Consider the following 24,620-nt stretch of genomic DNA (forward strand, 5'->3'; position numbering starts at 1 on the left):
TTGTGTGGAAGGACCACCACCATGCTCCTCAGCACCAGGGGAGCATGACGAGATCCTCCAGCTCTGAGGACTTTTGGAGAAAGTCCACAACACCTGCCACTCAGGGTTCTTGTGGGGCTATTTGTTTGGAACACTTGGAGACCCTGGGACAGAAATCTTTCTGAGAATATTGTTAAGCATTGCTGCTTATGAATGACCTCAGGCCTCTTCCATCAGCTACTTAATCACCTAGGATAAAACCGTGCTGACTGGAGGAAGTGAAGCCATCCCCCAGCCTGCTCCTAACACATATGCACACACCTGCAGATGGTCAAGTTTGACCTTCCCTACCATCTTTCAAAAGATCAAAGAAAGCACCACACATTATTCAGTAGTACATGAAACAGACACCCCAAAATGCGCACCAAATGGCCACATTAACTACCAGACATCATGTTCCCTTCTACCAGCATCCCTTTCTTACCAATGAGTCTCAAGATAGAATTACTACATGCCCACCAGAGCACCCTAGATTCCCAGGCAAGAGCCCAGCTCAGCAAACCCTGCAGCACCCGCCCCCGAGTGGTTCTGAGAACATTGGGGGCACAGAGGAATGTCACACACCGGCGCCTGGGTGGTGCCATGTGGGAAATGGCCAGCGATCTTCCCCTGAAGGGGTCTTCTCCTGTTCCCCTTCCTTTCCCATTTTGTTCTCAGGTCAAGGGAAATCCCGGAAAGTATGGGGGTTTTGCACACACTCTGTTGTCCCATTCAGTCTACTTTCTCTGCTTGAGCAGACACATGTGGAAGAAGCCACCTCTGGGTTGCCAAAGTCAGATGAGGAAAAGGCAGAGCAGCCTTTTTAAAGTCCTAGGGCAGCATGTGTCTGAGAGGAGGATCCCTGGAGACTTGTATTCACTCCTCTCCACGGGAACTCAGCTTCCAGGTTTTGAAGTCCAGTGGGAAACGTGTGGCGTGGGCAGAAAGTCTAGAGCTCGGTGCCATCGCAGTGGAATTATAAAGATAAAATCGACTGGGAGGGCCAGGTGTAAAACAGGGAAAGTGTTAGGACAATAGACATCAGGGAATCGGCAGACACGGCAGGTAGGGAGCTGTTTCCTTCAGTCAGGAATGTGTCTTCCTGCCGTTCCCAGATCTGTTCTTACACACAGCGTGTAGGTCTCTGTCCTGACCTCTCAGGAGAGACGAGGTGGCTCTTGAATGCAATCAAGATTAAGTAGAAATGGTAAGGAGTCATAATGCAGCTCTCTTTTCCATCAGATGGTGCAAATGTGTGGGATGTCTGGCCACTTCCTTCGTTAATCTTTTTCCCTCTACCTGGCCACATTTTGACCCCTGTTGTGTTTCTTATCTTCCCTGGGAGATAGTCAAGGTCAGAGAGGGTGAAAACTCACCCCACTTAGAGGTGCTAGTTCCCCACTTACCCTGAGGACACATATGGTGAGAAAGAACTTGGGTAAATCAGGTGAGACATTTAATTGTGCATTTTTAGTAGCTTTACTCTGAATGATGGTACATTATGGTTAATGTTCACCACCAGATTAGTGTCCAAAAGTCTCTCCAGGAACTGCCCACTAGGCTGTGTGAAACCAAATCAAATTAAAAAGACCCCCGTCCACCTTCCCCACCCTGCTTCTCCCCACAGTGTAGACATTCTCATTTAGCAGATGAGTCAAATAATGAACTCAGAGCTGTGCTCATGGTTGGTTTTGAGTGACACTTTAGATTAGCCTCTCCTAGGATGTTAAATATTAGCCCACAGTTGGCCACTGGCTGCAGCATAGGTGTAAATGTTTGACAGAAGAACACACATCCCAATACACTAAAAGGTACACATGAGTGACCTCAGGAAGCCGGTTGGTGGGAATAGAAACGAACATAGAGTAGAAATGACCCAATGTGGAAACTCTAGACAGCGTTTCTGTTAAATCATTTGTACACTGTTAAATGATTTACATTCTGATGGGACCTGGTAATCCCAGAAATGTGATTCCAGGCATTCCTCCACATCCCAGCACTGACAGTCTGTGTCGCTTGCAGTGGCCGTAAAGCTCCTTCAGCTGGTTAAGCGTATAGAATCATTGTCCCCTTTCTTCCAGATGCTCTCGTTAGTTCTCTCAGCCCATGCTCCTAAGGCAGCTCAGTACCAAACGTTATTTTCCACCTGTGAAATTCCTAAGCCCAAAAGAGCATGAACCATATCCTTCCCTCAAAAGATACAGGCTTGCTTTAGTGTATTGTTTTGAATAACGGGCCAATTCTGGACCACACACACAAAAACAATTAGAAAATTCCATGAATCAGAGTTTAGTGTATAATTCAAGTGAAAAGTAGCTCTTGTTTTAGCTATTGTTGATGATAGATGTGGTTCTGAAAATAAGTTGGCTAAGACCAAGTCCTAATTGATTTGGGGGATGCACACTCTCAGGAAGGCTGCATGCTGGACAAGAAGTTTGGAGTTGTCTCCAGCCCCATCACTGCCACTAAGGCCTTGTGACAGTGGGCAAGTCCCTTACAGTTTTGGACTTCTCTTCTCAGTGTAAGCAGGGGGCTGGGCTGGCTGTATGTAAGTCTGTCCTAGCTCTAACCTTCTGTGCTCCAGTCACTCACTACAGGATCTGGTGATGTTAGGAAGAGAGCAGCAATTTGACAACAGAAGTGTAACATCAGTTTATTTTCTTATTATTCTTACATGCTGATGGACTTCAGGTTTCCCTTCGTCTTTAAGACCTGAACTCCATATAACAGTACGGTGTCCTGTACTTAAATTTGTTAAGAGGGTAGATCTCGTGTTAGGTGTTTATACTATACACACACAAAAAGATAAAACCACACACACACAAACATACACACACACAAAGGGACACAAGGAAAATTCTGGAGGTGATGGATATGCTTATTACTTTGAATGTGATAGTACACACAGGTGTATGCAGTTGTCAAAACGCCTCTAATTATATATATTCAACATGTGCAGATTTTTGTGTGTATCAATTAAACCTCAGTAAAGCTGTTTAGAAAGGAGATATGAACTATATACATATATATATATATAATAGAAGAAAATGTGTATATTAAATTTTTTCAAAAGGTTTATGAACTTTAAAGACCATGTCCATAGGTCATGATTAAATATTTGGGGGAAGTGCTAATAGGACAGAGCATTTTAAACTTGAACTCTGCAACAGTGCTGACCGATGGGGCTTTCTGCAGTGAGAGCAATGCTCTGTCTGCCCCGGCAGCCAACAGCTGCACTGCACTGCTGAGCACAGGAGGGAAATATGGCAACTGAGGAACTGGAGTCTTAATTTTATTTGATTTTAATTTAAAGAGTCACAATCCCGTTATAAAGTGTCCTTCAATAAAGTCTCACTACTGGTTCTGAAGTGGAGTTTACAAAGAAAACATAATTCATTATCAAGTAACCTTACCCCATTGATTTATCAAATTAACAGATTTATAACAAGTTGGGGACTGGTCCACTCCTTAATTTCTCATGAAGATTTAAAGATGACGCCTTGGAGACGACTGTGTAGGCCCAGCACCACTGGGTCCATTCTGGCCAGGAGCCATAAAAGGGATGTCAGGGAGCACTTGGGGCCAAGTAATTCAGAGGAGTTATCTCAGGAACCAGAGATGTTCTATGAGTGGACGAGATTCTGGGGAACTCCTCAGAAAAGGAAGACCAGGCCTCCTTTTAGGGAGACGTCATAATGAAGTTGTTGTGAAAGTACCAAGCTCACCTTCCTTGTTGGTTTCCTTTGCAGGAGCTGATTGATGTCGATAGCGAAGTGGTGTTTGAATTAGCCTCCTACATCTTACAGGCAAGTTGCGCTCCCCTCCTGACCACACCCAGAAGAATGAGGAATGAGACTTAGCAGGCACAGCCAGCTGCCACCTCCACAACTCGGGGTCTCCATTATTTTAGCCACAGTGGGAAAAGGTTTATTAGGGACACTATGTGAAGGCAGTAAATGAGAGCTGCTGGTGTTCCAAACCTTTAAGACAGCATCTCTCTGCAAAGGAAGATTGTGCGTATAACCTGAGCCTGGGGGAGCTGACTGAGATCATTCTGGGACCTCATTTTTTTCAGCTTTAGCATTCTTCCCCCCCCTCTGGTGAAAGCCAAGTAAATAGAAAGAATTAATTGCCAAGACAATCTCTTCACACTCTCTGGAAAGACAAAGAAAAGACATTTAGCTTTATGCAAAAAAGAGGGGCACTGAATACTAGCAACATTGGTGATATTAGCCACACTGGAAAGATAAATTGAAAGGATGTCATTCATTTATCCCCTCAACAAAGATTTATTGAACAACGACTTTGTTCAAGGCATTATGCTTGATTCACTAAAGATTCCATGGTCTCTGCCTGCGAAAGTCTTTAGTACACTTAGAACATAGACCACAATGCGAAACAAAACAAGTAGCACAAAGACATAGACGCACATTCTGATTCAGACTCTTAAAAGTAGGAAAAGGTAGAGCAGGGCCCAGAAGTGGACACGTGCAGCTTGTCATTATGAATCGCTTTGTAGATAACTTTCTGGAGTTTAATTTAGTGTCTTACATTTAAGTGGCAAATGCATGTGTCCCTTCTTCATTCTATTTCTGTGGCAGATAGGACCGCGGCAGCGGTAAGCTGGACTTACCCAGTATAGAATGTGGTTTAAAGTTTTTAACACTGAGTTGGAATGTTTCACTGATGTTGAATTTTTTCTTCCACAGGAGGCAAAGGGAGATTTCTCTAGGTAAGTTCACAAAAGATTTTTTTGCTTAAAAATGGATTCCATTGCATCTCTATTAAAAGAAAGTATTCTGCTTTTTGTGGGAGGGCAATTTATAATAATAAATATTTATGATAAGATCCAGTTCTCAGCTTGTCTATTGAAACGGATACATCAGGCATACAAAATACAATAACAGCTAGGATATTCTGTGCTAAATTAAAAGCCGAGAGATTACTAGAAGGCTGAGATGAGAACCCAGTGTCACACGTGGCCTTGGTATCAAGGTTTGTCAGATTGTCCAAGTGTCTCTGAAACCTTGGATCACCAATATGGTGTGAGTAGGCTACAGATAACCCTGGCAGCCCTGATATGGAAGTTGACATCCTTATTTTTCTCTCTCTCAGTTTTAGTCCCTGATCCTCAAGGGACAAAATGCTATCCCACAGGGGGGTTGTGTTGGTGAAAGTGTTACAACGTAAGGTCCCACCCCACTTCTACTTTTCTTCCTTCTCCGTGTACCGTGTTGGAGAGAACAGAGACACTGTGAAGCCTGCACGCTGCTTCCATAGCCCCGTGGAAGTGGGGGCGCAGACTTCAGTCCTGCCATTCGCTTCGGTAGGCAGCGCCCGCTCACCAGCGCGGCCGCAGTGCCCTTCAGTCTGTCCGGGTCATTGCTGGAACCTTCATAGATAGGTCATTGTAGCCTGTCTGGTAGGACTGTAGGACTGTCTGCTCAGAGACAGACATGATTCCTGGGATTCTGTTCTATCCAGCTCCCATGGGGGAAGTCTGGGAGAACCAACTCTTTGGAATCAAGGTCTAGAGGCCGAAAGACCAAACCACATGCACGTAGGAAACAGAGCTTCGAGGCATAGGGTTCTGGCTCACTGAGAGGAAGTTAGCAAATTTGGTAATAAAAAGAAACACAAATCATACCTCCCCTCTGTAAAGGAACGTGTATGTTTTCTCATGCTTTGGGGGTGGGGAGGTTTGATCTGTAAATGCAACATTGACTACTTCAGTTGGTGGCCTATCTGTCCTTGTCTGGCTTTGTCAAGTTCATGCTGACGGATTCTTCAGGTCTTAGCTGCTTTCTCTTTCCTCTCCTGTGCATTTCTAAAGCTTTCCAATACAACCTGAGGTATATGTTCTCACTCAGATATCTCAGCAAAAGCAAGAAATTTGATAATCTAAAATAAGGATCAGCAAACATTTTCTGTAAAGGGCTAGACAGTTAATATCTTGGGTTTTGCAGGCCATACAGTCCTGTTACAGTTATTCAACACTCCCTTTCTAAGTGCAAAAGCAGCTGTAGACAATTGGCAGTGTTCAATAAAACTTTATTTATAGACTCGAAAATTTGAATTTCTTATACATTTTCATGTATTATGAAATATTCTTTTGACACTCCCCCCCAACCATTTAAACATATAATCATTCTTAGCTCAAAGGCCAAATAAAAACAAGCAGAGGACTGCATCTGGGCAGCGGGAGGTAGTGTGCTGGCCTCTGATTCTAAAAGGCAGTCACTTCAGCTCAGTTTGAATATTTGCAAAAGGATACCTCCAGGCCCCTTTATTTAGGTTTTCCAAGGTCTTGCCATAAAGCAGAGGCAGTCCGTAGTTTATTTTGTTTGTTTGTTTGTTTGAAGTGAGGCTTTTTTACACTGACACCTTGAACACTGTAGGTGGCCAATCACCATTCACTGAATTTGTCCAACGAAACATTTTCAGGATATAGAAGCTACACTTGGTGATGATTTTTTTCGTTGTTACTCTTTTATGCCCTTCATTTGGTATTAGAGTTTGGGGGATTTTGATAAGTGCAAGTTGATATCTACTTACAAAGATTTCTGGAGTCCCATGAGAAATGATTTAACAATCACAGATCCAGTGGTTTCTATTCTCTGGTCTACTCATTCTGGAGATACCACCCCCCCTTTTCTTTCTCCAGCTCTGACCTCTGCTGTAAATATTATTTATTTTGAGAGCACCCTGACAGGATGGAATGTGAACTGTGGGCAGCATTATCTGGCCCCGCAGAGCATGGGAACGAGCAACCGCAGGGATCGCCAGGGAGGAGGAAGTGCAGGCCTGGCCTGGCAGTAATTCACGGCCCCCTAATGAGCTTGTGGAATGCCAGCTCCTAGGCTTCAGAGAAACGCGGATCCTGGCTTGGCTTCATTTGTCAAAGTGCAGCCTCGCAGTTTGTTTGGAACAGCAGCTGTCTGGGGAGAGAAATAGCTGTCAGGGGAGGGAGAGGTCAGGCACCTTATCCAGAAGGTCAGTTTATCTCCCACGTAAAATTCCCATCGCCTCCCAAGGTGGAGGCGATCTGTTACGTGGGACTGATCCCTCACAGACACCCATTGTCCGTGGCAGGCCCATGGTTAGTAGGCTCGAGTGGCCTGGAGTCTGGGAATAAGAGAAATCATTCTAAATTCCTTGTTGGTTCCTCTTCCCGTCTACGTCCAGAAAAATCCCCCAAACGTTGAAGGTGACCACCGCGTTTGGTTTGGTGGCTGAACGTTAGGCATTTTAGATGTCGTCATTTTTTAGTTTAGTTTTATAACAACTTATTTTTGCTCTATTAATAATACATACAGTACTGTACAACCTTAATTGTGTTGAAATGAATGGCTTTGACTTGTATACATACCCTGCTTTCCTTGACAACTTTAGTAAAATGATATGTCAGCTTAGAACACACAGAACACTGGAGAAGGCTTTTTTATAACACATGGTCCAGGCATAATTCTAAGATATTCTACAACCTGGAGGATCACACAGCCTTTTGAACTAATGGTTGCACCAAAACAGGCAAAGTAGCTTTTTCATAGCCTGAGGGTCCTGAATCTGTGACTTCCTAAAAGGCTGCCTTTGCTCAGGACACTATTACTCTGTATATTTACATCTTACACATATTGTATATATGAATATATACAAATTAAATTTATGGAGAATGAGTATAAAAATCTACAAATTATGGGACCAGTTGCCTTGAAGTACAAGAGGAAGAGGGTTATTTTTACAAAAGGGAGAAGTCAAAAGTGCTGAGATGCCTTCATAGAAAGGGAACTATAGAACAGCCCCAATCACAACTACTCTTCCTCATGGCACCCACAGGCTGTCTGTTTCTTCTTTTGGACTCTGTTAGCTCAGCAGACCCCTGAAGACTTATTTTTACATAACACTCCATTTTCTTTCCAATTAAGGGAAAGGCTCACTTCCTTGTCCTGCTAAAACTTCACAATGAAATCTTGGGTTCAGCGTTGCTGAAAGAAAATGACTCAGGTATAGATAGATAAGAAGAATTGCCCATGATAGGAAGAAATATATGTTTACATGTTCATATTCTAAAACATGGTGGACACATTTGTAAGATACCATTAAAAGTTTAGGAAATAGTCTTATCTAACAATAATATTTTCTCTCTTGTATTATTTTCCTTAGCACAGCATGTGGTCATCGTATTTCATTGCCTAGTGTATATCTACGTAAAAAATGAATGTCTGTCAACCATCAGGAAATCAGTAGAGTTGGCAATCCTGTTTAAAAACAATTGACTGGGCTTAGAACTATTAACTGTGGCAGCTTTACAGGCAAATATTAGATTGAGAAGGGTCAACACAGTTTAAAAACAAAATGTTTCATTTGATAACCACTGCTGAACATTAGTCAACTACATTTTTTTATGACTTACACATACTTTATTCAGCACAAACTCTGCAGCAGTTTGAGTGCTGAGCACTGCCATTTCCTATTTAAATTTTTTTTTTTAATCTTGAGTTATTGTAGAAAAATAATATTCTCTTCTTTAAAAAGGTAAATGCAGGAAACGCCTCATTTAATCAACCGAATGGACATTCAAATTGTATAGCTACATTCTAATTTAATTTAATAGAAGATATTGCTGCACTGTATTAAGTGAGGTGTTACAAGAACTTGAGTTTTGTTTTTTTCCTCCTAATGGGACCTTAATTGAAAACCCTGGTGGCCAGTCTCCATACTCTGAAAATTGCCTCACTTTACTTTCTGTCAGCCCTGCTGAAAGTGCGCCACCAAAAAAGAAGGAAAAAAAATCATTTTAAACATTTTGCCAAATCAGTGAATTGATTTAAAAATACTTTATGCTGAACAGCATGAATAAATGCCCAAATCACACTACCTTTGATATAAAAAACCACCCATACATTAACGGGGACTAGTAAAAACCATCTGTTATGTAGAATTTTGTGCTAACAAGATTTATTGAAACCAGATCACTACAGTTCTGTTACTCTGGGCCATCTGTTGGGATTTGGAAATATCTTTGTTACAGAAGACCGGATGTACCAATGCTAATCATTAAAACAGGATTCTACCAGCCTGAGATTTATTAGGACCTGTAAGCAAACAGCACCTGGAAAACGCTGATATTAAGGAAATTCTGGGAAAGACTGCTTACCTGTTCGGCAGGGCCTGACATATGCGTGAGAGGCAGTGGAGAGGGCCCTACATCATCAGCAGACTCTCTATTCCAAATAAACACAGCGACCAGAGAAAAAGAAACAAAGTTGTGATGGAGTACTTAGGGGTCAGTGTGTATGCCATGGGCACAAAGCTAAATGCTGGTCCAAGTCAGCTTCTCAGAGTTCAGTCGTCAGTAAGAAACCTTACTGTATCCCTGATCTGTCTACCTACAGATTTCTAAGGCTATTTATTAAAAAAAAAAAAAAAAAATGCTTTTAGAAATAGAGCAATGCATTACTCGGTCAATAGAAATGAACAGCAGTCCTTCATTAACCAAGGAAATTGATTTTCACCTCCATTTCAGAAGAGGAGTTGGAATTTTTATTTGTGCTGAAAAATTCCTTTTCTCTTTCACAGATTGTATGTTCTTAGTGCTCTGGGAGAGTAGTGAGAAGCCAAAAAACCCCAGAAAAAAACCAGACCTTTTCATATTTTATCTGCTGTAAACCTTTGGACCATGTGTTCACTAGTCTGGAAAGATAAATGAAATTTCTGTGACCAAAAAAACCCCTCTTGATTTTTTTTTTGTTTGAAATCTGTTCTGCCTTTTTAAGAGTGTTCGTGAATTAATGTGAACAAAACTTTGCTTACTAGTATCTGAAAATTCCAAGTTTGTAGGACTTTTATATCAAATTAGATGATGTCATGAGGCAGTCAAAGGTTAAAGGAAGAATTTTCGAAGATCAATAGGAAAAGCAGATAAAGAGCTAGTTTTCTTCTAAAAGCCTTTAGTAACATGAACATTTGTATGGATTGCTGTCTTTAAAAATATGACAATGTTATTTTCTTGCCCAGCTAACAGACAGCATTGAAAGGAAGTCACTTAATCTAAAGCAGCAGTCCATAAATCACAAATCCAAGTCTACTAGTATCATTACTTTGCATTTACATAAGTGGTTTTACTACCACAACTCAAAATAAGTTCAGTTTTAAATCATTATTATAGAGCATTTGATCATTTGGGGCATATTTTCCTACAGTTTTTCAATTAGCCTCTTGAAAGAAAACAGCTGGCACTAATCTTAATAGTAAGAGATATAGATTTGTTGAGACTTTTAGATAATTAGTAAAAAATACTCAAACGTTGTGTTAGCAATAGTCAACATTTGGAATACAACTTACATAGCCTCATAATATCTTGAATACCGAACCTGCAAATTTCCCTATTGGAAACTTCCTAGAAAAAAATTATTCATTAAGCTTGAAACATATCTCTCAACCCAAAGAAGAGTTTTTATGGGAAGAATTTAAATTTATATAATTCTCATATATTATTTTACCAAAAACATGAGAAAGGGTGTGTGATGTTTTCCCATGATTTAATGACGTTAGGGGAGAAGTCTCTAGAACCTGTCAAGCCAGCAAGACCTTTTTAAGGGAACAGAGCCTATGAAAATTTGAAATGAAATGTTCAGTGAGAAAATTACAAATTGTTACGGAAAGCTTTGTTTTGTGCACAAAAGTCCATTTTACTGAGATTTTCAAGTGTGTAATTCACATTTTTCAAGTATAGAAAAGTATTCTGATAGGGTATTTTGCAGGATAATATTCTTCAGATACCATGGGGATTTAGACATAAAGTAAGGAGGAAATTAATGTATTATGATAGCTTGTCTGTTTTGCCAAGCATTTATTCAATATCAATATCATATTTAGAATTGACCTTATGAACCGTACAAAGGTTCATGGCTATGACATCATGTCAGTTCTTCAGAGTTAAGATTTCCAATCTAGGGGGTGAAGTTGTAGAAAATTAATCAGTTGCTTCTTCTTATCTATTTGAGTAAAATTATTCTCTTAAATTGTAGACTTACAAAAAATTTTTAACATGTTTTGAATTTTACAAGTTTAAAACTATGTTAGAAATTCACAAATTTTTCACAAAACCCTAAGAAACCAAAGAGGAAATATTTCCTTAAGTAAGTTAGTAATTAACACCAGAAACAAAGGCTTGTAGTTCATAAATATGTTTGTAACTTTGCCCCTCCACAACTGGTAAATTAGTGTGGCCTATGTATCCGTAATACATGCCCAGAATCCGGAATCCTATGCTGGAAAAATCTCAGAGGCTCCCAGGTGCTTCCCTTTGTCTGCAAATGGTCACGGCTCAGCAGGAGAAGCTTCCCAGACAATAATCCCCAGCCACCAGCTTTGGGAGCCCTCACTGCACTCCTGAAAGAAAATATGTCATGGGAGAGAGGAAAGTGTTCTCATTTTCTTTGCTGAAACCTGAACGTTTTCTAGGTTCACAAGCGAAGAAGAGGGCGGAAGGAAAGGGAAAGGAAAGGGGAGAAAATGCTTCCTGCCTGGCTTTTAAAGATCAAAGAAGAAAAAAATCTGTTTGTTCTTATTAATCTTACAAATCTGTCTCAGGGTTTTCTAGCTCCGTTGTTCCGTTGAATAAGTGGTACAGATCCATGGTGCGTCTCTGAAACTGTAGGGTCCCAGTGATTCCAAACACCGAAGTTTGGAGGACTTAGACGGTAAGCGAGGGCATCCTTGGCGGTGGCAGGGCCTGCGCAGCCCCGTCCGTGACCGCCACTGCCCCGGACGCAGATCTGCCGCCCGGTGGGAGAGAAAGGCCAGGTAGATCCCTGTGGGAAAGGTTAGCTTTGCCACCACGTGGGTTAGAAAGGTTTGTTTCTTAGAGCTTCGCAGGTTTTAGAACTGTGGATAAGGATTTATCATACTCTTTTTGACTTAAGAAAAACCTCTCCCTGGAGAACTTTACCCTTATGATTTGCTCAGAAACTATGGAAGCGTTAGTGTGACACTAGCATAGGATTACCGCTCCTGAGTTTTAGTCCTTTATGTTACACTAGTGTAACTTTCTGGGTCGCGTGCTCCATTTATGGTTTCAGTTCCGGTGCGCAAAGCAAAACCACTCATTTCAGGAAGAATTCTTCACACTGCCCCAGTTATGGCATCTCATTGGATCTGAAGGGAATCTTCTGAAAAAGCATTTCCTTGTCTTTTATAGGAAAACAAACACATTGCGGATTTTGCGATCCTCCTATCAAATTTTAATTTTTAATTTCTTCACTTTATTATTTATCAGTTAAATTTGTTGTTGCTCTTATTTGTGGTAAATGCCTTATTTGATGTATTGCTGGAAATCTCAGTTTTTTCCACGGTAGATCGTTCGAACTCCCCATGTTTTATGAGCAGTGCAGGCAGAAGAGACACAGCATCAAACCCCCTCCATCAGAGACCAGCACAGCATTGAGAGACCACTTTTTTGGTAGCAACACCAATAACTACCTAGATGTTTGGAATAAAATCTGGTTAATATTAAAAACAAGAAGACTTCCGTTTTATTCCCGGTTTAGCAAATGACTGTCTCAGATCCCTGTTTTCTTTAAAAAAAAAAAAAAATGCATCATGACTGCTGTTGGAACCTGAACCGTTTTAGGTGTTTTATAAGTGGGCATTTATCAGGTGCACAGAACTCTGGGGAAAGGCTGGATGGGAGCCCCTGAGAGAGGAAGCTGGGAACTTGTAGCACATTCGTTAGGTTTTAGTTTCATGTGTCTCTAGAGATAGAGTGACCAGTCTTCCGCTAGGGCAGCTTTCTGTGTTGCAGCCACAGAGTTGGCCAGCTCATTGACAGGCTGGCCACCTCTAAGTTACTCCAGATGTTTACAGACAGCAGAAAAGCAAATAGAACATTTCTACATCGATGTCCTTGGGGAAGGTTTAAGAGCCATGGATCCCTTCCAGAACGTAATGGATTTGGACGGGTTTCACGCCTTAGTGATTTCTTATTATATTTGCCTATGTAACCTCGCCCTGGGGGAAAGCTTGGGAACCCACTGCAAGCTCCAGCAAGGAAGTCAAACCTGGGACTGTCATCAGGGAAATTTGTTTGCCAACAAACTAGTGTTTGGTGGTAAGACAATCCCTTCCTCCTTCAGCTCTTTCCTTCCCCAAGTAAACTATAGACTTGATGACTGTGAGTAAACCCCAACTCAAACTTCAGCTTCATTGCCTTTCTCACAGTTTCATCTAATAAAAGTTCATCCCCCAGAAGTGCCTTTTGATAGACATTTAAGGTACTACGCTAGGCACTGATGAATCAATGATTCCACTCCCTGGGAGTCTCAGGGACCCTATTATAGTTAAACAGGGGAGAGAAGTTCCAGAAATTCATCCTCATGGGCTCTCTGGTGTTTGGTGAACTGAATATTTGCTCTAACTGTGCCTTAACAGCATGCAAGTAAAGATTCCAAACCCTGCTTGGGAACTGAATTTTCTTGACCACCTGGAACTTACCTGTTTGAAAACCTTCAGTGGCTTACATTGTCTACTGGATCAATTTGAACTCTGTCAGCCTGGCAGTGAAGGGCATTAAAATGTTGTGCCTATCTTCCTTTTATTCAGCTTCATCGCCCCTTATATACCATCCACTCCAAACGGATCTCTTTGACTCACATTACATGGCCTCCCCGCTCTGCTGTATCCCATTGAGGAGATCCACGATATTCCTTCCTCTCCTTTTCTCCACGCAGGCCCTGCCCCAGAGCCTGGTCTTATACCAGAGCCCATGTGCGCTCCTTCTTTTCTCTGAACTTTTACATTTTGTTTGAGTCAACATGATCCAACACTGCTCATATTGTCAGTTACCTTTCATTCCTATCTCTCGCCTCTAGCACTAAATTGTGAGCACGTTTTGGCTGAGGACTTTGGCTCACTGGCTTTTTGTATCCCCTAACATACCTTCCACTTATAGGGGCTCCAGAAATACCTCCAGCTTGTTGCCTATTAATTGACAAATCCTTGCCTTCCCACTTAGATGATAATAGTTCCAGCACTTGGATTTATTGACTCAATAACAAAGTGAGCTTTTCCTTCTGGGTGATTGCTCAAAGCCAGAATTTGCAAACACCCACTACCACTGTTTCTTAGTCCACCTGAAAAATGCCCTTTCTGGAAGTAGCTGTAATGTCACCACCCAGCATACATGGATTTCTTTGTCACCACATACATGAACTAAAAGTATTGGAATGGTTTTTCCCAGTGCCGCTTGGTATCCGAAGGGTAACTGCTGATTCCATTGCTTGCTGTGGGCAGTATTTCCAGCTTGGCGGGGACTCATGGGAGGGCACATCCTCCAGTTAGTCGTGTGGTGTTAGGGTGTTTGTTGTCCAAATGCCCCAGGAGTTGTCTGTGACTGTAGCATTCCTTCATTCATATTTACTTATGGAGCTGCTGTCTCATCGCTTTTTAGATGTGGCTGCCCAAGGTCCCGGTGGCCAGTATTTGCCTCAGTTGGGGTGAGCAGCATGGAATCTGCTAGACAGCCTCAGTCAGAACTGTGGGTCCAAGGCGGCGCTCCACAGGGCGAGCTCTGCGACCCCTGCAGGGCTCTGAGGGGCTTTGGAGGACCAGTGTAGGGAAACACCCTTTAAATACCAGAACTACCCAAAAGTGATGCCACTAACTGCCTATGGAGGTAGAGAGTGGGCGCAAATGCCCAGACGTCTGTTCATTGTGCAGAGGGGAGTCAGGCGGTCGCAGTGCGCTGGTTAAGCTAGGGGAGGGCAATGTATCTTCCACACCTGAGAACAAATGAGTCTGGGAAAAAGAATTTCTAGTGCCCGACCTCTTCCTCATACCAGATAGTCCACTTCACACTTTCAAAGTAATTTCTATACCTCGTCAGAAGCAAAACTTATTTATTTGTCATCTTCCAGAAAACAGGTTCCAAGGTGTGGTCAGTCCTAGCAAAGAAAATTGGCTTTGCATGTCAGTGAAGGAGATAACTCTTAGGAAAAAGCAGTCAGGTGGCCCAACCTTGGAGCCCATGAGTCCATGGCAGGGCCCCAAGATGCTCCTCCTACGTCCTCTTGACCCGACCAGCACACTGGTGACCCTTCTTCCAGATTCGGGCTGCTCAAGGGCCTTTGGTCTGTGCCCCTCCCTCTCTGCGTGCAGGGTTTGAGAAGGAGCCACAGCCACCTGTGAGCTCTGGGCTCTGCATGTTGAGTGTGCTTACTCCTCTCTATTAAATAAGTAAATAAGTAAATAAAATAAATGGAAAACACCCCTTCCTCCCACCACATTTTATTAAAAGGGAACAGATATGAGGTTTCCCGGACGAGGCCTGGTGCGATGGTTTACTAGAAGGGTGAGTGAGTCTGTCTCCGCCCCTGTCTTTCAGCAATGAAGTGGTGAGGAGTGACCTGAAGAAGCTGCCAGCACTTCCCACCCAGGCCCTGAAGGAGCACCCCTCCCTGGCCTACTGGTAAGCTGCTTCTCTCCCGGCGCCCAGCTGTCCTCTCTGGGAGCAAGCCCTTCCTGGGTGTCTGGGGCTCCCAGCGACTGAGCCCACCCTTGGGCCTCGGCAGGGTCAGCCTGGACCCCAGTTGGAGAGCGATTTAAAACTGTATTAAGTGGGTTGGTTCTCCATGAAACCGGTTTCTGCATTTATTTAAATGACGCAGTATGTGTGACATCTCTGCTTTCCCTGTTCTCTTTCATTTTTTTAAAAAGAAAACCTTCTAAAGTTTCACTTTGAAAGCTTCGCCTCCTTGGAGATCCTTTCATGTACTGCTAGAGTTTCCTTGTGGATTCCTCGTCCTGTGATGACAGGATGTGTGGGGGTTTGAGATGGGGGAGAGCGCAGGGTGTGTTTTTTCTTCTCAGAAGAGAGAGGTTGAGTCTTTTCATTTTCCCACAATGTTTCATATCTCCTGTTTTAGCTGCCATGTAACATTATGCCGTAGTTCATCTGTCCCGCCTGAAATGATTGATTCTGAATCAATCGGGCGTTTGAAAGGTTCCCAGATGGTGGTTTGGGTCACAGGGTTTGCATTCCTGGGGAGTGTGTTGAATTCTGCTGGGCTCACCAACCCTGACCACTGTCCCTAGAAAAGCACAATGCAGTTTCCCCTTATTCTTTCTGACTCCTTACTAAAAAGCATCGTAACTGCTTTTATGAAATAAAATTAAAAATCACAGAATAAGTCGATCCTGATCAACTATAATGTGACTCTTGTAAGCACTTCTGTAATGTGTTCATGAAGTTTACAGATTCCCGATAGTTCATCTTGTCTGGACACTTTCCAGTCGTGCTGGTGGCTCTAAGAGATTTCTTTGGCTGGCAGGGCCTGTGTGGACGCAGTGGGCACGAGCAGGAGTCAGCGCCAGTTCAAAATCATTTCTCCCCCAGAGGCCATGGGTGGGGCCGCTGGGCCGGAACTGAGAGAGCTAAGTGGGCTGGCATCCCTCACTTCACCCGTCTGAATGGTTTTGCTGCCTTTCAGCCTTCGGTAACATAGATGGCAACAAATAGTGGCTTTATATCATTACCACCTGCCGCCAAAGGACGGAACCTGTTTAACCTGAGGGGACTTTGCCTGTGTCAGTTCAAGCTTCCAGCCTGGCCATCCGCACATGTGAACACCAGCAGGTGGCATTCCTGTTCCCTTGTCCATGGAACACTATTGCCCTCTCCCCAGTTCCTTACATCCCCTGGGCCTTATCTTCTCTCTCCCCCAAGCTCTTTCTTTTCAGGAGCTAAACCAATAGTGAAGGAGCTAGAGACATAGGATATAATTCTAGAGACCTGTCATCCCTACCTAAAGGGGAACTGTTTGCCAACAGGGAATGTAATGTGGTGGATTGTTGGGGAATCAGAGTTGCTTGTGGCCTAATCCATCCCTCAGGTGTCTCCTCATTTGTTTCCAAACATTTTTTATACCCCATGCTCATTGCAGTTATGAACTCCTCTCTCGCCTCCAGTACGCTTCTATCCACCTCCCTCTGTGTCTCCATCTCTATCTCCACAGCCCTATCTCACATGTTATCACTGATCCAGAAACTCCTTCCTTCTTGTTCACAGGTTCTCTTTTCTCAATATGAGCATCTTCCTCTCCACCCACATCTGTAGCCACCTTGCAAGAACGCCCTTCCCTTTCTGTGAGCAGGCCAGCCCCTTCCCTGGCCTCATTTAGACCCACAGGCACCCTTGGTGTGCACCGAGAGGATGGCAAGACAGTTGGAGGGACTTTTTTTTGGGAGCAGTTGCCCTCAGGCTTCACAGGCCAGTTTATAAACAAATAAGCCAGTAGCATGGGCCATCCTGATGATGCATTGCTAAAAAACAAAAGAAAAAAAAACCCTAGCAAACAAGTAGGACTTTCACCTTATTTCATTGTTGTTGGCCGGTTGTGGTTGGCTTTAACATTCCAACCTACTTATTTGGATTTTAAAAAATCAGGGATGTCAGGAAAGGGGTAAATGCTGTTCATGCTTCTAATACATGTAGACTGGAGACAAAGCCAGCCTCCCAAGTTTGTTCAAAGTTTTTCCCTCTGCCTCAGCATCATTCCTCATCACAGGATCAATACTGACCCTTTGTTGCTGGAGAAGACCTTCATTTACTCCTCACATCACAGTCTCAATCAAAGTGCCCGTAGTCTTGAACTGCCTCATCATTCCTGAACAAAGGATGCTTGTTTGCTGTTCTTCGGGGCCCTCTTGCTCTCCCCAGCCTTTGCAAGCCCGATGGACAAGCTTGGGCCAAAATAAGCCATGGGGAGCCCCGTCCCTCTTGTGAGGGTATCATCGCCTAGTGAGCAGAGCAGTGGGTTTTCGAACCTCAGCCAAGTCCCCGAACTGTGGGGTAACAGCCATCCAGCTCCAGTTACTTCTCTGCTGCCTTGATTCCCCACCTAGAAAATGGAATGAACCATACCAACCTGATTCCAACTGTGATTGAAGGAGAAAGTAAAATGTTACGTAATGCAATTAGAAAGTAGTGAAAGATATCATAATGCTGAGTAACAGTGCAATAATTCTTTTTGCTAGTTTCCCCCAAGCATTTAACTAGCTTGGGCTTCTCACTCCACACAATTCCCCTGTCGGGGAGGCATCTGAGGCAGAAAGTTAGAATTATATGCTGAGGGCCACAGAACAAATCAGAATCAGTCCCTGACCTGGATTCTCTTGAGTCCCTAGCTTGTGAATGCTGGACCACCCACACCACCCAGACAGGTATGCAGGGACATCTTCCTTTGCTTCAGAGCTGCTGACAAGGGCCGGCCGATGGCTCCTCCAAGACAGGGGACCATATTTCTATCACTTTATTTCCCTTTCCATCACTCGTGCATCTCCTGGTCCCCTTGTTTGCAGAGAGATGCTTTAACTTAATGACATGGCCCAGCCCATGGCTTGGGCAGAGTCAGCTCCAACCATTTGTCTTTTTCCTTCATGAACCGCTGTGTCCTCCAAATTGTGTTTTGGGATTCTGTTTACTCTGGCTGAAGGGTCTCTGATAATTATTCCATTGAGTCCCTACCACAAAACTGGGGTAGTTGGGAACTGTCCGCAGAGCTCGGTGTCCTTGGGCCATCTGTAACTTCCAGAGGAGTGGTTGGAGCAGGGCAGGAGGCAGGATGTGTTCCTAGTCAGCTTGGCATGTGTTATGACACGTGGGGCCACAGTGTTTCAGTCGGCGCAAAAGGAGTGGGGAAGCTGAGGAAGGAAAAGGTACTTATTGTGGCCTCATAGATGGTCTCAGACAGCAGGAGATACAGGGTGGGCGAGGTGACAGTCCTGCAGCTGTCAGGCACTTTGAGAGCCCATGGTCAGGCATTTAGTCAGTAAGCAGCAGAACAGCCACCTGACAGTCTTTCTAACTTTCAGTGGTGTTTTTGCTGAGTCTTGCTTGTGTTTAGAGCTACAGCACTATATTGATTTTCATCTCTCCAGCTCAGCCCAGACCTCTCTCCCAGAGGAGATAGGCTCATAGCTACTCTGACTTGCTTGACCCTGGATCTAGGAGTTGACCTCACAAAATGCTAGGTCATGTGGTAGGAAATGAGCCTATGCAACCGTGGACTCAGTGGGTGGGCGGGGAGGAAGCTGGAAGAGCAACCCTGACGTCCTGACCCAACTCCGCATGTCTGTTGAGGCTGGTGTCTACCCAAAAGGGATGCTTCTAGAGCATTCTGTCAGGAGAGGGCTTTGGCACACTCTGTGTAGAACCTCCATTGTGTGGGGGAATCGAGGAGAAATATAGCGGCATCTGCCCTTTTCTGAACGAAGGTGCCCAGACTCCACAGAACGACTCTCCAGCTAGAGGAAGGCCCCTCGCAGCTAGCCTGTCCCAGCTCTGGGTATTTATGAAGACACTTTCTTGTGACGAGTCAGACAATCTTACATGCACCAACTATCAGAATACGAAAATGAAGAGATACTCATAAAGATTAAGATAGTAACTGGAAGGTAAATAAATTACCCCAAGTATCAGGGAAAGAACATATAGAATGCTACCCCAGAAATGGTCTAGCTGGAAAAGAAAAACATGAAAGAAGGCTTTAGGTCAGTTCTGGGATAATAAATTCTTATTAGATAATAAAGATCCACCACTAGGGTCTAAGATTGCGTACGTCTTGGAGTCCGCCAGCCTGCGGGGAGGAAAAATGAGGCAGAAGAGTGAGAAATAAGGTCCCAAAGCTGTGTGGCCAGGTCACAGGCCACTGCTTTTGGACTTGACTCCTTAGCAGGTGGGATGTGCTTCCCCTGTGACTCCCAAGGTCGGCTCTGCGCTTCTGAAGGCAACAGCGGGGGCAGCCACAGCTCCCACCCACTGGGCCCAGAGACTCATATCAGAGAGGCCCTCCACCCTGTCCAGTCAAGGAAGGGTTTGGCTGGCCGTTGTCTCCCCAGGCAGGAGCTGGTATCTTATTGTTTTAGAACTAAGAGTTCAGAAGATAAAAAGGAGTCCCCTCTGAGCCTTTTATCATGGCCTCATGCTTTGTGTTAACCAGGCCCTAATTTCAAATTTGTCCTCCATGGAAGCCCTCAACCCTGACATCTAATTCAGGGGAGGTCAGCACCTGTCTCCTCCCCACGAGACCCTGTGGAGACAGGATTTGGGAGTGAGGAGGGTGAGAAGGAGGGCCTTGGGAGTTCAGCCAGAGCATCCACTCTGATGTCCGGCCAGTTGGTCCTCTTTTTCCCAAGTCCCTCCCCACTGAGATGCCTGCTCCCCACTTCTTCCTCTTCTCTCTTGGAATCACTTCTTGCAAGGAGCTGACCCCAAACCTGAGCTCTAATCTTAATTCTGTGATGAGAAATCCAAGATAAGGACAGTGAGAGTGTTCGGAGGGGAAAACAGACTTTTTAAACCAGTTCAGAAATGCCACTTCAGGACAAATTCTTTTTCCAGGAGCTGCTGGCTCCTTGGAGCTTCTCATCAGTTTGCTCAGGCTCAGAAGATGTGTCTCCATTAGCAGGATGCTCAGCCGTTGACCTAGGGAGTGTAATAACAGAACTGTTTTCTTGTGCTTTTAGTGAGGACCGAGTCATTGAGCACTACAAGAAACTGAACGGCCAGACCAGAGGTCAAGCAATCGTGAAGTAAGTGGTCCCCCAGTGCTCCTGAGATTGTGTTATATCAGCGTGTTCAGTTCTTCTCAGAAAGCCATATCTCCAGGGGGGTGATAGTTCAAGGTAATTTCCAAGTAAATAATCACTCTGAGAACTTTATCAGGCACACACACATACAAAAGTTATGTACATGATCGCATTTCTGCCAAATAACCACCTATGTGTGTGCGTGTTGTCTTTCCAGCTACATGAGCATCGTGGAGTCTCTTCCAACCTACGGAGTTCACTATTATGCAGTGAAGGTAAGTGAATTCATTTGATGATGGTTGCCAAGCCTGCCCTAAAATTTTAAAAAGTTCTCGTTAAAAAAAAAAATGTTGTTGAAGATTTGGGGGGGAGTGGGGGTTGGGGAGGCCTTGGTCAGGAAGATTACATATTCAAGGAGATTAGAACAACTTTTCCCCTAGTGTAGTAAAGCTTGATTCGGTTACTCTGTAAAACTCAGTTTCATTTTTGTGAAATGAGTGTAACAAATCCCTACTTCCTTTCATTCTCAGAAGGACCCTGGAAGATCAGGACCTCTGAGTCTCTCAGTAGGAAGATTCCATCTAAATACATAGAACTGTAGAGAACAAAATCTCTAAGGAGAATGTCAACAGTGTTTTTCTTCAAGGTTAAATGCCAAGTAGACAACTTTAGAGGAGGACTGGGGTTGTGGGCTGACAAATGGAATGAATGACTATTTAAGAAGACAGGATCTGTCTTCTTCAATATTGTGATGGCAAGTCCAATGGGACATGGACCCCATTCTAAATTCTCTTTAATTTTATTTATAATATTTCATACTGGGATCCCTTCTTTGAAATAATAGATAATGATGTACCCGTGTCCTTTTCTATGATGAGAAAGGATAACTTCCCTTCCTTAATTTACCCCAACATGAAAAGTTTAACTAAGTGATTGCCCCAAGGCCAAAAAAGAGCAGAAAACACTTCTGAATTCAAGATATTTTCACCAGACAACCTGAGATTCTCTTGCTCTTCTACCAGTTTCTTTTCTCTTGTTTCTGCCCAACTGTATTTTTAATTCCTGCAGATTAGAATGTGTGCCATGTTTTATTCATCTTTGTGTCACCTGTGGCAGTTTGCACGCTTTGCATGTCCTTGCTATGCATTTAATTGCCTGTATCTCCCACTAAACTGTAGGCTTTTGATGGCAAAGACTGTTGTATTCTGCTGTATATTCTTGGAACCCAGTGTAGTGCCTGGCACCAATTATCTACTGACTGTGTATTGAAAATTGAATAGTTGGATATATATGTTTCCATCATGGGAACAAATGTTGGAACACTATTTGTGGAGCCCAGTTCTGAGGCATGTGCAGGGACTCTAGTCCCACCCAGCAGCTCAGCTCAGCTCAGGATCTTTTAAAGCCTGCAATGGTTAAATTCTTCCTGATGTCTTACCATAGCTCTTCCTACCAATGGAAGCTCTTTTTTTTTTGTTTAAATTCTCACCCAAGGATATGCCTCCATAGATTTCTAGAGGGGGGAGGGGGGGGAGAAAGAGAGGTAGAGGGAGGGTGGGAGGGAGGGAGAGAGAGAGAAACACTGATGTGAGAGAGAAACATCGATCGGTTGCCTCCTGCACATGCCCAACCGGGGATCACACCTGCAGCTTAGGGATGTGCCCTGACCGGGAATCGAACCTGCAACCTTCTGGTGTATGGGATGATGCTCCAGCCAACTCAGCCACCCAACCAGGGCCTAATGGAAGCTCTTAATCCCTCTTCATCATCATTCACAGAATTTATAGAACCATCACAACCATCCCTGCCTTTCTCAAGCCTAAACTATAGTTTGTCATGAGGAGTGTGACCTAACCTTTTGAGCTGTCTCTGATCCCAAAGAGAAAGGTGAATTCTCTAAGGAGATTACCCTGTGTAAGGCTGTGCCCTGGAATGTGGCCATTGAAATCAGTGGGCAGTCAACTGGGTTTTTCATGAAAAGAGGCTCAAAATCGATTGTGCCGGCTGAGCCCATTCCCACTTTGCCATGTTGTTACCATAAAGGAAACATAAGGATCCAACAATAATTCCTGACATTACAAGAGGGATTGCACAGAAATCACACTGTGAGTCTGTCTCTGTTGTGGAAATAGTCTGATGATGTGTAGCAAGGGGGGCTGCTGTCAAGAATGGGAGGCAGGAACTCAGGAATTCCTGGACCATTCTCTGTTTGTTCTTAGTTTGATCTCATCTCTATCACTTATAATTAAAATAGATAGTAAGAAAGTTGCTTCTCCAACTATTCTCACAAAAGTCTCCTAGATGTTGAAAGACCATAGAGATGCACTGTTAAATGACTAAGATGGGTTGGGATGGATAGATTGGAAGTCTCTGAGATGAGGCTTCGCCTAGTCTCTTAGTTGCTTACGCCTCTGTTCCATTTCTTCATCAGCCCTGGAGCTTGATGGAAAGGTGGCCTCTGATGTATTTGCTTTCTGCCTTCCAATAAAACTTTAGAAATATGCTTGCTGCTTTGCAGCGTGCTAAAAACCAGAAGCAGACCTAGGGACTTTCAGAGTGCCAAGTGCACGTGTGTGTTTGGCTTTTGGAATCTCCAGGCATAAGCAAGTGCTCTCCTGCTTACTTGGAGAGAGAACACACGAATCCAACAAGCCTAAACCAACTGTAGCATGACTCCCTGTTTGGTGGCCTTGTGATTTCACAGATGCCATATTTTATGGTGTGATGACAAACCTTCTCTAGTCAATCTAAAGTTGCAGCAGCATTGGATCTCCTCTTGTCCTATTCCCTGAAACCATTGCAGTTCAGAGGCACTTTCCAGAGACTGGGGTTTTATAGCTTTCAACATTTTTTAAAGAAATCATATACCCTGAAACTTTATTAAAAATTCAAAATGTATTTCTTTTGTCCTTTATCTTCATGCTGACCTTGAAATACCTCATGCCTCACAAGTATTTGAAAACCATGAAGCCAACTTTGAGCTTTCAAGGCATTTACGATGGGGTATATTAGGGGATTCATAGATGTGGCAATTAGGACAAATCTGGGGAAAGGCTGCTTGATAGGCTCACTGTCAGCTCCTAGCATTTGGAAGCTTTAACTAACAACTCAGTCACCCCACTTGAATGTAGAATTACAGCTTACAGGCTGGTGCCAAGAGGTCTCTGTTAAAAGAATAAACAAAGGGAATTGGTGTTTCTAATTCAGTCCCCGAATGTCTAGGCTTCTTTGCCCAGCAGCATGAGTCACACAGGCCTGCTGACACCCTGCTGTCTTCCAGTTAGCAGGACTGCGTGGTGAGCACCTGCCTGCCTGCAGTGCCATCGCCCTGCTGGGGGAAGGGGGATCCTTAGTAGAGCAGGACTGACCCTTTGCTTTGATTTATTTGTCTTTAAAATTAAAGTAGTCTTAAATACAAGTCACTAAGTGAAAGAAGCTAATCTAGAAAGCTACTGTATGATTCCAACTATATGACATTCTGGAAAAGGCAAAATTGGTTGCCAGGAGCTGGGAGGGAGTGGAGGAGTGATGAATAGTGGAGCACAGAGGATTTTTAGGGCAGCGAAAATACTCTGTGTGATAGTGTAATGGTGGATACATGTCATATATACATTTGTCCAAACCCACGGAGTATACAACATCAGAGGGAACCCTAATGTAAACTGTGGACGTGGGGTGACATGCATGTGTCATGGAAAAAATGCACCTCTCTAATGAGGGATGTTGATAGTGGAGGGGACTGTACATGTGTGGGGGCAGGGAGGAGATGGGAAATCTCTGTATTTCCTTTCAATTTTACTGTGACCCTAGAACTGCTCTTAAAAAATCTTTTAAAAAATTACGTTTTCAAGGCGTAGCCTTCCATAGCCCCGTGGTCCTTTCCAGCTCTGAGTTGATTATGGTTTCTCTGCTCAGGAGGTCTTTTTATTAGAATGCTCAACATCTCCCAAATTTCCCCTTGTGGTGAGCGAGGGGCCCAGCACTGAAAACCTAACATCTTAGGAGAACAAAGAGCA

The 24,620-nt window shown here is 43.7% G+C and overlaps 1 protein-coding gene across 6 annotated transcripts in view; it reads left to right on the forward strand.

Moving 5' to 3' along the window:
• Nucleotides 1-24,620, forward strand: part of FRMD4A (FERM domain containing 4A) — a 441,288-nt gene that overhangs the window by 320,302 nt on the left and 96,366 nt on the right. For all 6 annotated transcript variants that reach the window (XM_016210040.2, XM_016210038.2, XM_016210036.2 and 3 more), the window contains exons 6-10: nt 3,768-3,824; nt 4,728-4,750; nt 15,401-15,484; nt 20,542-20,607; nt 20,822-20,879. In XM_016210040.2, coding sequence (XP_016065526.2) covers nt 3,768-3,824; nt 4,728-4,750; nt 15,401-15,484; nt 20,542-20,607; nt 20,822-20,879 — 288 coding nt within the window. The remainder of the gene's footprint in view (nt 1-3,767; nt 3,825-4,727; nt 4,751-15,400; nt 15,485-20,541; nt 20,608-20,821; nt 20,880-24,620) is intronic.

This window comes from Miniopterus natalensis, chromosome 1 (genome assembly GCF_054644295.1).
Source record: "Miniopterus natalensis isolate mMinNat1 chromosome 1, mMinNat1.hap1, whole genome shotgun sequence".
NCBI lineage: Eukaryota > Metazoa > Chordata > Mammalia > Chiroptera > Miniopteridae > Miniopterus > Miniopterus natalensis.